Genomic DNA, 17955 nt, shown 5'->3' with positions numbered 1-17955 from the left:
CTACATTTTGGTATGAGTTCGAGTACACTTACATACATATAGCTTATTCCACTGTACAAGCGTGAGCTTGCCTGCATGTGCACACAAAGTTTTCAGACCCATTTGTATGCCTGTTGACAACTCAACACCTATACTGTTCGGCGAGTTGTTCCTTTTACTCCTAAATTGGTTACATTCAACCAGAAGTTTCAAATTCATTGTTAAGAGTACATTAGAATCTGAATCTCAGCTGCTAATCTCTTGTTCCTTCAAAAGTGACCTGGATCTTGCTTTCTCTCAACGAAGGGTTTGGAGCAACAAGTCTTTTCCTAAAGTTTGTTTATATCTTTTCCTTTCAACTGATACAAAAATTAACAAGAGGTAATTTTTATTTGTCTTTGGCTTTATTTGTATCACTCCTAGTTTTCCAAATGGTATGTTTGTTACGAATGTACTTGTCTTTCTGTATACAGTTGTACCTTCAATTAAACACCGAACTTTTAATCTCATTTCTCAACAAGTGTGTGTGTGTGTGTGTGTGTGTGTGTGTGTGTGTGTGTGTGTCAGGGATCAAGACAAGAAATGATGATTAATATGAAAAAATTTATTTGCAAATTTAGTTTCACACTCTGCATCCATACAAAGTATTCCTCTTTAGACACTGTCCACACATTTCAAGGCTATCAGTCCTAGCTACAAAAAATAATTATATTATGGTTTGGAATTATTGTTCTTTAACAAGACAGCTGAAAATACCTGTTCTGTATTAGGAACTGCGTAGATTTATCACATAAATCTTAAAGCTAATGAAACAGAACAGTATAATTTTAACAGGAACAAATTTCCAATGAATCAATAAGAGTATGAAGCACATTAATAATGTATCACAAAACAGCATGTGCAACAATAAACTATCTACAAAGCTAGATATTACACATTTTATATCTTAGTAGCAAAATTATATCTTTGTATGAAACACAATCCACATACATAATCAAACCACTTTAAATATTAAAAATTCTTCCATAAATAGCTTTTTGTAAAACTATATAGAAAACTTCACAGTCTTAAAATAGCCATTTGATATGATCCATGTGTTGTACCACCACATACTAGCTCAAAGAAGCAGTTTTGCATAATCATCTCATGGTTCCTAATACTTCACACATGTGTAAAATTACTGAAAACTGATAAACACTTCACATACTTTACTTCTTGGCGACTCATTCATTAGTTTTTAAAATTTTTGTTTTTGTGAATGAACTGTAATGTACACATTATGGAAACGAGCACTGGATGGCAAAAACTTTTCTTAGTGTTGATTATAGAACTTCTGAATACAATTCAGAATTAGAAGTTATTTCTCCTGAAGCCCAAATGGTACACTGATATGCCACTAACGAACACAACAAGTGTTGACATAACGCAACATGTTTATAATCCTCAATTTACGAAACACCAGTAAATATCTTGAAACCTGAGTATTTTTAGTATGAAACATTATCTGATGTTTCTTTTCTGTCATTGACAACAGTTAATTGCTCACAAATTTAGTCTGGTGATTCGCTTATATCATCGGCAGATGTAGTTGTAAGATTGCGTCTTCTGTACGACTGTAACAAAGTGAGGGCATATGTTAATTACCTAAAAATAAATAAAAAGATGCTATGATGACAGCAAGAGAAAATAAATCCAAAAGGGAAACTTCCAAGTTTAAATACACATGAACCATTTACCAATATAACAAATACAACTTAAGGAAATTAGGATGTCTGTCTTATAAAATACAACAGCTGGGAATGAGTTTAACTTCAAGTCTTACAAATCCCCAACACTGGAAAAAGTTTGGAAATGAGACAAGAGAAAACAGTCTTTCTTGTCAGAATTTAGTTAGTTAAAATGTTCCACAGTTCATTTTTTAAACATAGTTTAAAGATAAGCAATGAGTCTGTTGAAAGGATCTTTAATATCGAACATTGGAAAATCCAGGATGGAATGTAAAAATATTATGAAAAGGTCACAGAATTATGACTAAACATGTATGATAGAGTATAAGTACAGAAACGTCATGAAAGACTCGCAGTATTTATATGTCATTTATAAAATAATAAATATGCCAAAAGGGCATTAGTCACAAAGATATTTAAAATAAAGAAAACTGTGATGGCGAGCCACTAAGGGCTGCTCATTACTTGCATGGTGCAGGTTGCAAAACGGACCACACAAGTAATGAGCAGCCCTTAGTGGCTCGCCATCACAGTTTTCTTTATTTTAAATATCTTTGTGACTAATGCCCTTTTGGCATATTTATTATTTTATAAATGACATATAAATACTGTGAGTCTTTCACGACGTTTCCGTACTTATACTCTATCATACATGTTTAGTCATAATTCTATAACCATGTTGTAGAATATAGACCATTCTTTGTTTTAAATTCTGAGGAAGACACTCCTAGCTGTGTCGAAACCAGGTTAATTTGTTTAAAATTAGTGGCCGATGGCAGAGTTTCTTTCAATTTTAACTATTCACGATCTCTGAACGTGCAGCCATGTACAAGATTTTGTTCTCGAGGTAGTTCTCGCATAATTTTTATTTCTAACAGTCGTTTTTTCAAACATGATTTTGTGTTTTCTTTTATCATTCTGCTACCCAAAATTCCTCTATTCTTACCATTCTCTCTTTTAGACTAAGTATTGCATTGTAGACTGCAGTTTCTCTGGTCAACAATCTGTGTCTGCATTTCCCATTACTCAGTTAAGAAAGTCATCAAGTTATAAAGTTCTTGTATTATATGATGAAAAATTCCACGCGTTTTTATACGTCATTCAGGAAATATATCGTTTCTTAATGGCATGTTGCTTGTGTTGCACATACTTTCATCATAGATTATGTTTTCATTGCACTTACTGGCAGCTTCATCATTCTACTACCAAAAAACTGGATCCCTCTGCAAGCATTTATGCCTTTGTGGAGTCTTATCTGCAATGAACAGTCTGGTCTTCATGTAGGTGTGAACTTTGGGATACAATATAACTCAGTTATCCTACTTCAAAATAATCATTTCCAGACCACCACCACCACCACCACCACCACCACCACCACCACCACCTCCTCCTCCTCCTCCTCCTCCTCCTCCTCCTCCTCCTTTCATGTCAGGACGTTTAAAGTGTCAGTAAAATGGGGTGCTTTCATTTCTTCAGAGTTGCGAATCAAAATTACTTCTATTCTGGGACTCTTATTACAATGTAGGCTCCAAATAAGCCAATACACACAATCAATAGCCCGAGGTACTAAGAATAATACAGCTGGTAACTGAATTTGAAATTACCTTAGTTTTTCATTGAAATAACACACTATGGATCAGAATAACAAACAAATGAAATAAAAAAAAAAGGACAGATAAGGAACAGACAATCAGAAATAGTCCTGGGTACCGCAGTTCATTAAATGTGTGATACAACTGAAATTATTTGATACACTGTGTTTTTTAGTTTGTGTGTGTCTCTTATTACTTGAACCCTCACATTTTATTTCCATTAAACAAACCTTTACCATTAATATGCTTTGATCATAATAATTTCAGATTTCATTTTCCACTAATGGTGAGTAGATTTCATTACCTACCTCTGTTCATAGTTTTGAAGCTCGTCCTTCATAAGAAAAACTAGCTAAACCAATATTCTACCAATTCCAAGCAAAAGCAGTCTGGAAGGCAACAAGGCTAACCAGTGTCCGTATTTCATTTTTCCTTGAACTAGTTTGAGAGAGAGGGCAAAGTCCCTCACAGCCAATAACTAAATATGTAATTAATTTTATTCTTGCTGTTCATTGTTTTTCCCATTTAAGTAATTTAAAACCAATTAACAGCTGCAGCTGAGGACAAAACTGCCTTACTAATTACTTACCGATTCTGCAACTTCTGTTAATTGTGCAGCCATCGCAGCACCAGTCTTTTGTACCATTTTAGTGAAGTATCCCTCAGAATCTTGAAGTAACTCATATGGATGTGCAAATTCCTAGAACAGTTATTTAAGTCAAAGTTTCCCATTCATGACATCATTAAAAAAAAAAATTAAAATCTAACACTTTTATGTATATTATGTAAACAGATAACCAAAAGACAGGAGTAACAAATGTTTCAATATAGTGTGGCACCATGCTGGAATGTGGACCCCCTCCACTACTCTCTGGATTTGAAGCCTCTCAACACACCGAGCACAAAGTGAAGAAGGCTACTGCCTCTAGAGAAAGTTTCCTGTAACTATTTTTATATTTCCAATGGTAGGTTCTGTGAATCTGGAAAAATAGAATTCACAGTACTAGAAGTAACTGTGTTTCATTACTGCTACCTCACTGATAAGTGAATAACCTCTTAACTGAGTCATGTTTGGATTTGCAACGAAGATTTTTCTACTTTACTATGATTATTATCTTTGAACATGGGTTCATCTCTGACTAAATAAGAAACTGTTTGTCTGCTCCATTTATTCTTGAATCACTCTTAGTGGCAATTTTGTGTGGCTGCAATAGAACTGATGATGATTAAAAAACTAAAGTGAAATGTGTATGGAACATTAAAACTTTAATTAAAGTCACAGATATGGGCCTTACATACTAAGAAGATAACTGTAATGAAGTTAGCAACTAAGGAATTATAGTGAAAACACAATTTTGTGTATTTTCTGTTCCTAGCACAGTTCACACATTTTCACTCTCTCAGCTGTCATGTGGTGCTCATAATTGTTGAGAGAGGGATGGGGGGGGGGGGGGGGGGGGGAGAACCGCAGCTCAAATAGTTTGAAAGACTATGTAAATTGCATGTGTCCCCAAATATCTAATTGAAATTTTTTCAAGATCCCCATTTCTGAAAGATTTGTGAAACATGTTTTGACATGTGTACAAAAGAAAGTTCAATGGTTTCCAGTAATCGTTATTTTCCTCTTCATGTAGCATCTGCCATCACTGTATAACCACCTTGCAGTTTGGGATCCAGAGTGATGTCAGTTCACAGTTCTTCCATCACATACTTTGCCAGTAAAAAACATGGAAGAGGGTGTTTCTGGTTTTCACGTTGTGTATTGTCTTGGGACAAAATAATCTCCACATAGTACCATTGCAATCTGAAGAAACTCGGACAGATATACTGGACTAATCATCTCTCAGCCACAACCTGCGCTACATCAAAAATCTTTACAGGTAACCAAAACTAACATCAGCTGTGTGCCAGAGAAATATATCTCAGAACCTGGCAACAGCAGCTCACCATGCTCAAGAATATAAGAATATATTTGTCCACACTACATCAAAACTTATTGGAAATTCAGCCTGACATTTCCACTGTAGAACAATTTTTTTTTTAAACTTTAGCTTTGTTTCATGAAAGTTTGAGAACCTGTCTTTAATGCAGCAAATAAAGTGTTAGTGAAGTACCCTAGAAGGTCAGTTTGTTCACTCGCCTGAGAAGTTCATATGGGTCAGCTTAGTGATGATGACTGGCCTAATCTTTAAGAGTGGAGGGGTGGTAGATAAGAAATAATAATGGTGCTACAGTGGGAAAGAAGCTAACAAAGTGGGCATCAAACTGCCAATACTTATTGTTAATGATTAGCTAAAGCCAGTAACTATTGAAGATACAGATCTCAGCACAAGTATTTGTTAATTTACCACAGAACAGTAATACATAAATTTTAGTACCTGACTTAAGGAAAACAACTGACATTAGTAATGGGATATGATCACTCCTGAACATATGAAGATGGACTACTATCATTCAAAACTTAAATATCTACAAGGTTAAGGAAGTTGACAGTCATTACTCAGACATAATTCTCTTGACATATTTGAGTCAGGTTCAGCTTCGTAAGGTGACAGTAATCAGGCTAAGTGTGCAAATCAACAATAAGTTACACATCAGTATTAAGTCTCAACACTTTCAATTAAGTGTGATTTGTAAAACAATGTATTATATGTGAAATGTTACTGCCAGTGACCAAACTTGCTTGAATAAATAAAATTTTCTACAGTGAGTTTACCTCAGTTGTATGGTGTCTGTAGTAAAATCCACCCATGTGTCTATTTTCATAAATAGCCAGACTGGCAAGAGCAACAGAGCTGAAGCTGGCCAGCACGTGGCACGGAACTGCTTATAGCAGGGACTAAAGAAGCACCCCTAGTACCACTAGTTCACTTCACACAGTTCCCACACTGCAGTAAGGCTGTTATCCCAACAGCAGTTTGAACTAGAAACCTCAAAGATTAAATACTACTTCTTTTATACTAGCAAGAGATGGCCATCAACAATAACCTTGTTTATCTAGCCCTCATAACTCAGATTCATTTTTCATTTGCTTTTCTTTTTTATTTAATGTGAAAATGTGCAGCACACAAGTAAGTACTGTATATGTACAATTATGTTGGCACTGCAGGTAGCCTAGACAACACCAGTCCCATGCTCCGAGCTACTGTTACTATGGTCAGTGTGGATCTGTTTCTTACACAGATAAGAAGCTGCTGCTGTTCATTTGCTCCCATGTTCCAAGTGTGTGTGTGTGTGTGTGTGTGTGTGTGTGTGTGTGTGTGTGTGTGTGTGTGTGCGCGCGCGCGCGCGAGTGAAATGGCTTCAAAGTTAAAGAAAGTGGTTGGTTCGATGGAGTGAAGTTCTTCCCTCTTAATGTAACGTCTTTTCTACACTACTCATCACGTTGTACTGGAGAACATCAAACATGTATCCAGAAGACAGTTACTGGGTAAATTAATTGAAGAGGGAGAAGGTGCTGTGATTTCTGTATAGAAATTATTAAATATTGAATATGTGATTTTTTATGGTTGCATCTTCTTTGGATCAAGTTATTGAACTATCAATTCTGAAATCACAGAAAACAGTTTTGCCTACCACTTGTGAATCCACCACTGAAGTTTGTGAAGCTGTCAACACCTCTGAATTCCTTGAAATGTTAGCAAACCCTAGTTGTTTGGATGTAGATGACAGTGACAGATTTGCAGAAATTGGCACAGGTTGGAAGATATTCATTTGTCTCCAAGTGCTGCCAATGTTAAGCTGCCTCTAGGTGCTGTTATGGAATTGCTCAACACAGCTCTTTTTTCATGAAGTACTGAACACAATACACCATATTTAAAGTTATGAATCTTGTGATTCAATTATTTAATTGGGTAGAAAAACAAAATCTGCTCACCAAGCGGCAGCAGAACACACAGACAAAAGACTGTTGTGATTGGCACTGACTCGCTCACACTCATTCACTCACACTCACAAGCTATGAACTGACCATTCGGTCATTGACTTGTCTGCTGTATTCAGATGTGTGTGTGTGTCATAGCGTAACGCCCATTTGCAACAGCAAGGTGTAAGGCAAGTACCACATGTTATGACTCGTGCCTTCCATTTTGGAAGTTGTATTTGTGAGGATGACTGTTCAAACCCGTGTCCAGCTACCCTAATTTAGGTTTTCTGTGATTGCCCTAACTCGCTTCAGGCAAATGCTAGGATGATTCCTTTTGAAATGGCAGAGCTGATTTCCTTCCCTATCCATCCCTAATCAGATGGTACAGTGGCCCCACTTTTTGGTACCAACCAACCCCTTTGTGTAACCTAGTTTGCTCCCGGGATTGGAATGACTCCTTACCCTCTCCCTTAAAACCCACATCCTTTCGTCTTTCCCTCTCCTTCCCTCTTTCCTCAAGAATCAACCGTGGGTTGCGAAAGCTTGAATTTTGTGTGTTTGTTTGTGTGTATCAACATACCAATGCTTTCGTTTGGTAAGTTACATCATCTATGTTTTTAGATATATTTTTCCCATGTGGAATGTTTCCCTCTATTATATTCATAGTTTATACATGTATGTTTATTGTTTTCATTTCTGTGAGAGGTCTATGTGGCATGTTGCCTGCTCTCACTATTCATCATATTTGTTTAAGATGGTAATCCTTATCACATGACTAATATTCTATAACCAGTGTGTAGTATGACAATTGCCAAGACTATAGTAGGAGAACAGACACGTAATGACTGCATCGAACGTTCATAATTTTGTGGGGAAAAAAGGTGGGGTATGAGGTGATTTGAACACTGATCACCCAAGTCACAGTCCAATATCGCAGCCACACAACCACAATGATTTAACTCTCACAGTTCACTTGATGTTGCTCATCATGAGCTTTGACTCTTCACTGTTTCGATTTTGATGCAACATGCTGTTCAGAAGAGGTCCCCACCCCCTCATACTCTTACGGATTTATGATCAGCCCTGCAGGATTCATAGTGTCAGTTTCCTCCAGCACAACTTCAGGCATTAGTAGAGTCCATGCCATGTTGTGCTGCGGCACTTCTGCAAGCTTGTGGGGCCCCTACACGATATATGGAATACTGTTCTCAAATTGGCGAGGGTGAAGGTTCAAAGCCCGCTTCTGGCCATCCAGATTTAGGCTTTTCCACGAGTTCCCTAATTGCTTGAGGCAAATGCCGGGATGGTTCGTTTGAAAGTGCATGACCGATTTCCTTCCCCATCCTTCTCTCATTCGAGCTTGTGCTCCATTTCTAATGACCTCGACGTCAGTGGGATGTTACACTATCTCCTCTTCCCCCTCCAGCACATATCTACGTTTATTTCTATCTCACACATGTTGTTGTCGTCGTTGTTGTGGTGGTCTTCAGTCCTGAGACTGGTTTGATGCAGCTCTCCATGCTACTCTATCCTGTGCAAGCTTCTTCATCTCCCAGTACCTACTGCAACCTACATCCTTCTGAATCTGCTTAGTGTATTCATCTCTTTGTCTCCCTCTACGATTTTTACCCTCCACGCTGCCCTCCAATGCTAAATTTGTGATCCCTTGATGCCTCAAAACATGTCCTACCAACCGATCCCTTCTTCTAGTCAAGTTGTGCCACAAACTTCACTTCTCTCCAATCCCATTCAATACCTCCTCATTAGTTACATGATCTACCCACTTTATCTTCAGCATTCTTCTGTAGCACCACATTTCGTAAGCTTCTATTCTCTTCTTGTCCAAACTAGTTATCGTCCATTATTTCACTTCCATACGTGGCTACACTCCATACAAATACTTTCAGAAATGACTTCCTGACACTTAAATCAATACTGGATGTTAACAAATTTCTCTTCTTCAGAAACAATTTCCTTGCCCTTGCCAGTCTACATTTTATATCCTCTCTACTTCGACCATCATCAGTTATTTTACTCCCTAAATAGCAAAACTCCTCTACTACTTTAAGTGCCTCATTTCCTAATCTAATTCCCTCAGCATCACTCGATTTAATTTGACTACATTCCATTATCCTCTTTTTGCTCTTGTTGATGTTCATCTTATATCCTCCTTTCAAGACACTGTCCATTCCGTTCAACTGCTCTTCCAAGTCCTTTGCTGTCTCTGACAGAATTACAATGTCATCGGCGAACCTCAAAGTTTTTACTTCTTCTCCATGAATTTTAATACCTACTCCAAATTTTTCTTTTGTTTCCTTTACTGCTTGCTCAATATACACATTGAACAACATCGGGGAGAGGCTACAACCCTGTCTCACTTCCTTCCCAACCACTGCTTCCCTTTCATGCCCCTCGACTCTTATAACTGCCATCTGGTTTCTGTACAAATTGTAAATAGCCTTTCGCTCCCTGTATTTTACCCCTGCCACCTTTAGAATGTGAAAGAGAGTATTCCAGTCAACATTGTCAAAAGCTTTTTCTAAGTCTACAAATGCTAGAAACGTAGGTTTGCCTTTTCTTAATCTTTCTTCTAAGATAAGTTGTAAGGTTAGTATTGCCTCATGTGTTCCAACATTTCTACAGAATCCAAACTGATCTTCCCCGAGGTCGGCTTCTACCAGTTTTTCCATTCGTCTGTAAAGTATTTGCGTTAGTATTTTGCAGCTGTAACTTATTAAACTGATAGTTCGGTAATTTTCACATCTGTCAACACCTGCTTTCTTTGGGATTGGAATTATTATATTCTTCTTGAAGTCTGAGGGTATTCCACCTGTCTCATACATCTTGCTCACCAGATGGTAGAGTTTTGTCAGGACTGGTTCTCCCATGGCCGTCAGTAGTTCTAATGGAATGTTGTCTACTCCGGGGGCCTTGTTTCGAATCGGGTCTTTCAGTGCTCTGTCAAACTCTTCACGCAGTATCGTATCTCCCATTTCATCTTCATCTACATCCTCTTCCATTTCCATAATATTGTCCTCAAATACATCGCCATTGTATAAACCCTCTATATACTCCTTCCACCTTTCTGCCTTCCCTTCTTTGCTTAGAACTTGGTTGCCATCTGAGCTCTTGATATTCATACAAGTGGTTCTCTTTTCTCCAAAGGTCTCTTTAATTTTCCTGTAGGCAGTATCTATCTTACCCCTAGTGAGACAAGCCTCTACATCCTTACATTTGTCCTCTAGCCATCCCTGCTTAGCCATTTTGCACTTCCTGTCGATCTCATTTTTGAGACGTTTGTATTCCTTTTTGCCTGCTTCATTTACTGCATTTTTATATTTTCTCCTTTCATCAATTAAATTCAATATTTTTTCTGTTACCCAAGGATTTCTATTAGCCCTCGTCTTTTTACCTACTTGATCCTCTGCTGCCTTCACTACTTCCCTCAGAGCTACCCATTCTTCTTCTACTGTATTTCTTTCCCCCATTCCTGTCAATTGTTCCCTTATGCTCTCCCTGAAACTCTCTACAACCTCTCGTTCTTTCAGTTTATCCAGGTCCCATCTCAGACATAGAGACCCCAATTCTAACCTGCCTCCTTGCTCTGTTGACTGCTAAGGAAATTAGCGAACTTCACAAACTACTGACACTGCATGCTTTTTCATGCTAAACACATATTGGTATGACTAAGGGCAGGTACAGTAATCAAAGCTAATCATCTGTACTTAACTTTTTTCTGGATGAAGTAGTAGTTTGTCTAGATGGTTGATTCTGATTGCTGTGGAACATTTGGGTTGTTGCTTGAAAAATGTACATTGAAGTAATACAATGATGCCGGTTTCTTTCTTCACATCAGTTTGTCAATAAACATCAAACTAGTTTACTTCACTGCACAACAGAGTACTTGTTCATAATTTTGTATCATCATTAGCAAAATGAATTTGCAGACCAACAGGTCATGCCAACTTCAAACTTGCTGCTCCATAACAAACAGACTGACTCCATTACAAAGACATATGAAGTTCACATACGAAGTTACACATATATCATCAATGTAATATATGTTTGTTAGCCAAAGCAATACCATCAGGTTAATATTTGTGAAACTAAAGCATTTTTCATGAATTTTATTTCTCCGAATAACGATGGAAAAGAATAAGTATGATTAGAATATTGAATCACAAGATTCTTTCCTCCTCATACTGTACGGTAAGTCTCCCTTGACCTGCTGTTCTGGGCACCTTCCACAAAATCTACCCCTTTTCCTAGATCGCTCCAGTCCTGTTCCTTCACCCTTCGTTCTCCCTTGTCCACCATTCTGCCTGAAGGAGTGAGTGGTGTGTGTGTGTGTGTGTCCCTTGTCAACAAGCATAATCTACTATCTACACAAACTGCCAAACAACAATTTCATTAAGCACAAAGTGAACTACAAATAATTAACTAACTTTGCTTAGTCTTGCTTAGTCTATTTAAACCTGGCCATGCCAAAATGTATTTATTGTGCACACACACTGAGCGTCAGCAGTTTGGGAAGCTTGTTAATTTCTTTATTACTACAATTATTTAGTCAATAGAGTAAGTGGTTGAGACAGAATGCACAGTATTATTTTACACACACTTAAAGATGATGGTGCCAGTACTGCAGCATGCAGATGATAACATATTCCCTTCATCACTGATCTCCTGTTGACAGTCTTTCTGTGGGGCAGGGTACATCACCTGCTGTTGCTGACAGCTACCATGTGAACTGTCAACTTATTGTGGACAAACTGCATGCACTATTTCAGTAAATAAGTGTGAGGAGACAGCAGTAACTACAGAGTGGAAGTGCCAAAAAAATATTTCTAGTTAGTGCCAAAATCAAAAGGTTTGTGTAGTGTAGTATGTATTAAAAGTTTTGGCATTTAGCAGAATATTTCCAGATTATCCAGAGTTTCAGTAATCTGGATTGCATCTGATCCCACCTAGTCCAGACAAATGAGATGTTTGTGTATTTTCTGTTAGTTACATGGTAGAGAAATGATGATCTGGAGACTTCTGGATACACATTTTGTGGTCCATGCTGCAACAATATGATATTAACTGGGATACTAATTATCACAGGTTTCACCATTAATAAAGTATGTTTAAAATAAGTAAGTTATGTAATATAGCACCAAACTGCTATGTGACCCCATACACAATGTAAACAATTGTCATTGTCTATTAAGTTTTATCAGATTATACATCTGTACTATAGATTTAATTATATCTTAAACAAGGGCTTCTTACCACCATTGTTCCGGAGTCCATGACCAGCACTTTATCCGAGTCCATGATGGTGTGAAGCCTATGTGCAATTGTAAGCACAGTACAGTTGCTGAATTTCTCCCTAATCTTTATTTGTATCAGAGCATCAGTTCTTTGAAACAAAAAGGCCATTATTACAATTTAGTCATGGCATATAACAATTTCATTTATGTTACGAATTAATTCTAATTAAGTACTTCCAAATGAGTGATACTATCAAAAATCAAACCACACATATCTAAATATTGTGTGAGTAACAGCTTGAAAATGTTTATTTTCTCACTTAATTTATAAGTTTAACAATATTTAATGCATGAAAGGGATGTAGACTTGCTAACTGACAAGAAAAAAAGTGGACAAAGAAGCAGATTGAAAGAAACACTCTAAATACCCAGTAACTCACAACTAAATTCATATCGTTCAAGATAAGTTTCTTACCCCCTTTCCACACTTCTCCCCCTTGATCATATGCGATTTTCTGCAATAAAAAGGTTCTAGAAACAAGAAAAGCACTATTTGTATGTCTTCCAATTTTTTGACTTTTCTGTTTTCTTTTAAATCTGAACTATCACACACCAAATAAATTACAAGGGGGTAGTCAAAGTTTTAACTATCATCTTTAAGTAGGACTCAATGAGGGACACTTTATGAACTGTTCAATACCACCCAAAATAGTTTTCAGAATACCACATCATCCACATTACACAGAACACAGTATGTAATAAAATATACATCATGTACATGATGTAGTGTAACTAATTAGCTTACCAGCCTGCAAGGTAGAAGTAATTAGCCAGACTTTGTAATTATCAGCAATACATTATTTAGTAACGTTCATGAGAAAACTAATTATATAACTTTTGAAAACAGTAAGTGAAGATGTCACAATAATGTTAGTGTCAAATTCCAGCTTGTAACTAATTAGCAAATTAATCACTAAAATTTGAGTATTTCATATAGAGCCAAATTAACAATTCAAAATATTTCACATCAGATGTAATTAAACTTGTGTAGGATCTTCGAGAATCATGTTATTAAAGATGCCAGATTCAGAATCAATGTAATTAATTTCGTAATTACACCACCTTGAATTTTTCAATATTAACAAATGACTTTTTTGTACTTCTGACAAAACAAAGTTTTTGTATAACATGGTAAGCCTGTAATCTTATTCCGCAGTCTGTAAAGTTCTTGAGTTTATGTTGGCACAAAAAGTTATTCAGCAATTAATAAATTTCTGGAAACATCCCCCAGGCTGTGGCTAAGCCATGTCTCTGCAGTATCCTTTCTTTCAGGAGTGCTAGTTCTGCAAGGTTCGCAGAAGGTAGGAGACGAGATACTGGCAGAAGTAAAGCTGTGAGTACCGGGCGTGAGTCGTGCTTCGGTAGCTCAGATGGTAGAGCACTTGCCCGCGAAAGGCAAAGGTCCCGAGTTCGAGTCTCGGTCGGGCACACAGTTTTAATCTGCCAGGAAGTTTCAATTAATAAGAAATCTAATTTTATGTCCAGTATTGTGAACCGCATTTCATCATTTTATTTTCATCTCAAAACCTAAGAACCAATACTTTATATTCATTATAAATGAACATCTGTGCACATCAAAATTATATTGACAGAGTATGTTCTAATGATGCTTTCCAACTGTAATTTGATAAATCTCTTGTAAACAAAGAGACCAAAACAGCATTTCAAGCAAGTAAATATGCAGTGCTGCACGTTAAACCAAAGAAGAAAGTTCAGGTGGTTGTATTCTGTGACAGAAGGTCTGTGTAACTATGTTGTTTAAGAAAATATACACCTGCCAAACTGAAGACTTTCTGGAGTTGACTTAAATGAAACAACAGATCCTCTCATGCTCGTTTCTCGGGACTATTTGAAAGAGGATTTAGCATCCCAATGTACAATTTCTGTATATTGGTGGAGATTTCCTTTATAAAAGCTAAGTAGTGAGTTTTCTTAAGTTTACTTAAACTGACAGCAACTTATTCAGCTAATCAATTTCTTTAAGTGTTGTGAAGTTTAACTAATGATTTGATTTGATTTTGTGTTCCATAGGTCCAACTGTGTTGAGTTCCCAAGGACGTGGAACAAGTCAGTTCTTTACAAATACAGTATGATAATCTTACAGCATATACAGACATTTGAGTACATAATTATGTAAAAATATATCTAAAAACACAGATGATGTGACTTACCGAACGAAAGTGCTGGCAGGTCGATAGACACACAAACATACACACAAAAGTTGAAGATGTATACACACAAAATTCAAGCTTTCACAACAAACTGTTGCCTCATCAGGAAATAGGGAAGGAGAGGGAAAGACGAAAGGATGTGGGTTTTAAGGGAGAGGGTAAGGAGTCATTCCAATCCCGGGAGCGGAAAAACTTACCTTAGGGTGAAAAAAGGAAATTTCTGCTTGTGTCTGTGTATGTGCGGATGGGTGTGTGTGTGTGTGTGTGTGTGTGTGTGTGTGTGTGTGTGTGTGTGTGTGTGTGTGTGTGTGTGTGTGTGTGTGTGTGCGCGCGCGCGAGTGCATATTTTTCCCCCTAAGGTAAGTCTTTCCGCTCCCAGGATTGGAATGACTCCTTACCCTCTCCCTTAAAACCCACATCCTTTCGTCTTTCCCTCTCCTCCTCTCTTTCCTGATGAGGCAACAGTTTGTTGCGAAAGCTTGAATTTTGTGTGCATACATCTTCAACTTTTGTGTGTATGTATGTGTTTGTTTGTGTGTCTATCGACCTGCCAGCACTTTCGTTCGGTAAGTCACATCATCTGTGTTTTTAGATATATTTTTCCCACGTGGAATGTTTCCCTCTATTATAATTATATAAAAATTTATACAGTAAATTCTTTGAGCAGCAATACAGGAAAAAAGACGATACATATTTTCTTAGAATCGTTACAGCACTATGGAAAAACAGATACAGAGCACATGCAGATACAGAGCTCAAGTTAAATAACATTCTTAGTGGCATTATGTCAACTTTTATTATATAATATTATAATTTTACAATTTATTTAGTTAAAAATTCATCTAGACTGTAAAAAGCTTTTTCTAGCAGAAATATTTTTAGTGCTTTCCTAAACTTACTCTTGTTATGAGTCCCTGTCTATTTCAGGAGCAAGAGCACTAAAGAGTTTTGTTCCAGTGTAGCAGACACCCTTTCACGTCAAGCTCAAATTTCTATGCTCGCTCTGTATTCTTCCTCGATGTGTTATGCTCATGACAATTACTGTTTGGTTGAAATATCTCTATATTTTTACAAACAAAACACATGAGAGAAAAAATATATTGGCATATAGATGTGTATATTTTGAGCTCTCTAAAGCTATTTCTACATGAGCCTCTTGGGCACAATCCACATATAAAAAATCCCTGAAAAATAATGCTGTCTTCAACGAGTGAGTGAAAATAGCCATAGTATGCCACTTTTGCAGTGTTAGGTTCAACACATGTAGTGACAACCCGTAAAGCATATGTAGCAGAGCTAAGCCCCTTACAGAGATCTATAATACGTGAAGATCAGTTCATTTTCTTGTCAATGTGCACTCCAAGAAATTTTGTTGTTTCCATTCTGAGAGTATGTGATTAATGGATTCCTCAAGATTACTATATATTCTACTGCTCATAAAAATTGTGGTATCATCAGCAAATAATGCAAATTTACACGGTAGGCTTGTGCATGAAGGTAGATCATTTATAAATATCAGGAATAATAGTGGCCCACAAATTGGGTCCTGAGGCACTCCACATGTAATGGAACTCCATTCAGAATGTGAGGAAACGTCACATGCTCCACCTGAGCTATTCAAGACAACTTTTTGTTTCCTGTCTTGTAGGGACAACTGTAGCCAATTGCCTGCAACACCACTTACTCCTACTTATTTTGCTTTCTGCAAGAGAATCTGGTGATCAACATAGTCAAATGCTTTAGACAAATTGCAGAAGACACCAAGTGATAGCATTTTTCTCATTAAGGGTTTCTGGGACTTCTTTTGCAAGTGAATAGATTGTGTCTTTTGTTGAACAGCCCTTTGCAAAGCCAAATTTTCTCTTTCTGAACTCCATTCACGAGATGATCAGTAATTCTTACACTTATTAGCTTTTCTAACATTTTAGAGAAAGCTGTCAGCAAAGATATAGGTCAATAGTTACTTATTTCAGTTTTATCGCCCTGTTTGTACAGGGGCTTCACATTGGCATACTTAAGTCTACTGGGAAAAACACCTTTCTGAAGGGAAGCATTGGAAATATGACAGAACATGTCCCTTATCCACAAACAAGAATATTTAAATACATTACTAGAAGTAGTATCAACCCCTGCAGAGTTCTTATTTTTTAAAGACAATGATTTTTTTAAATATTATCTACAGTGACAAGTTTAAGGTGCATTTCTGAATTTTTGTTAGAATATAAAGCTCAACAAAGAGTTGCAGCTTCATCAACATTGGGGTTGCAGCCAATCTGTTGAGTTACCAACAGGAAGTGTTGATTAATGATCTCTGCCACACTTTTGGGGTTATCTACTAGAGTACCTTCATATCTCATTTTATTTACATCTTCTTTGCTTATTTTTTTTTTTTACAATGCTCCAAATTGTTTTTATTTTATTATTAGAATTATCTATTTTCTTCTCATAACAAATGGCTTTTTATTTCTGTATTAGTTTCTACAAATTTCACAGTATAATCTATAGTGTTCCCATTTTTCTACATCTTTAGATAATCTTGTTGCAGCATAAGTTACCCTTTTGGTTTTATATGACTGTTTTATACCTTTTGTAATCAAAGGCTTACTTACAGAATTGGAAGCACTGTTTCTGACCCATTTCTTTGGAAATATTTCTCCAAAAAGAGCACATGATTCATTTATAAAACAGTTAAATTTAGCATGAACTTTATCAAGGCTACATAATAAAGACCAATCCTACGGTTGAAAGTTTCTTTTGCCTCTTCGTTCATTACTCTTACGAGTTTCCATTGAGGAATTAGTAGTTTGAGCAAATTAACATCATAAAGAGTGAGAATATTTCCATCATGATCTGAAAGTCCACTTACAACCTGCCTGAAGGTATAATTCTGATGTCTACTTACATCTAAAAAAATGTTATCTATTATAGTTTGGGACTCTGATGTAATTCTTGTTGGGAAGTTTATTACTGGATTATTATTATCCGATTATATAAGGTCATCACAATCTCGAAGTCAATTTTATTCTTATTTTCTGTCAAAGTTTATATTGCAATCACCTAAAACTACAATACCCTTTGCTTTTGCTAGTAACCCTGACAGAAGAAGGTGGTTAAACAACCTCAAACAAAGTTTCCTCATTAATATTTGTTTATTTGCAGATACATGTCTGCAAACTTTGTACACATTAAAATTCCTGTGCGACAGTACTGCAGCACACAGTTACAGGAGCCAAAACAAAATGGCACCGGCCACTGAAGAAATGGAGTACTGCATGGCAATTGATTTTTCTCTCTGAAGGGGAATAATTG

At 36.7% G+C, this 17955-nt stretch overlaps 1 protein-coding gene across 1 annotated transcript in view; it reads right to left on the bottom strand.

Annotated features, from left to right (window-relative positions):
* Positions 1–568: 568 nt before the first annotated feature.
* The window catches only part of LOC124591504 (ATP-binding cassette subfamily C member 4-like), a 257017-nt gene continuing 239630 nt past the window's right edge, over positions 569–17955 (bottom strand). Inside the window, exons 23-25 of the mRNA XM_047131737.1 lie at positions 12435–12564; positions 3888–3998; positions 569–1592 (exon numbers count right to left, since the gene is read on the bottom strand). Coding sequence (XP_046987693.1) covers positions 1530–1592; positions 3888–3998; positions 12435–12564 — 304 coding nt within the window. The 3' untranslated portion in view covers positions 569–1529. The remainder of the gene's footprint in view (positions 1593–3887; positions 3999–12434; positions 12565–17955) is intronic.

This window comes from Schistocerca americana, chromosome 2 (assembly GCF_021461395.2).
Source record: "Schistocerca americana isolate TAMUIC-IGC-003095 chromosome 2, iqSchAmer2.1, whole genome shotgun sequence".
NCBI classification, from domain to species: Eukaryota; Metazoa; Arthropoda; class Insecta; order Orthoptera; family Acrididae; genus Schistocerca; species Schistocerca americana.
The sequence above is the reverse complement of the archived record's forward strand: the minus strand, read 5'-3'. Positions and strand labels throughout refer to the sequence as shown.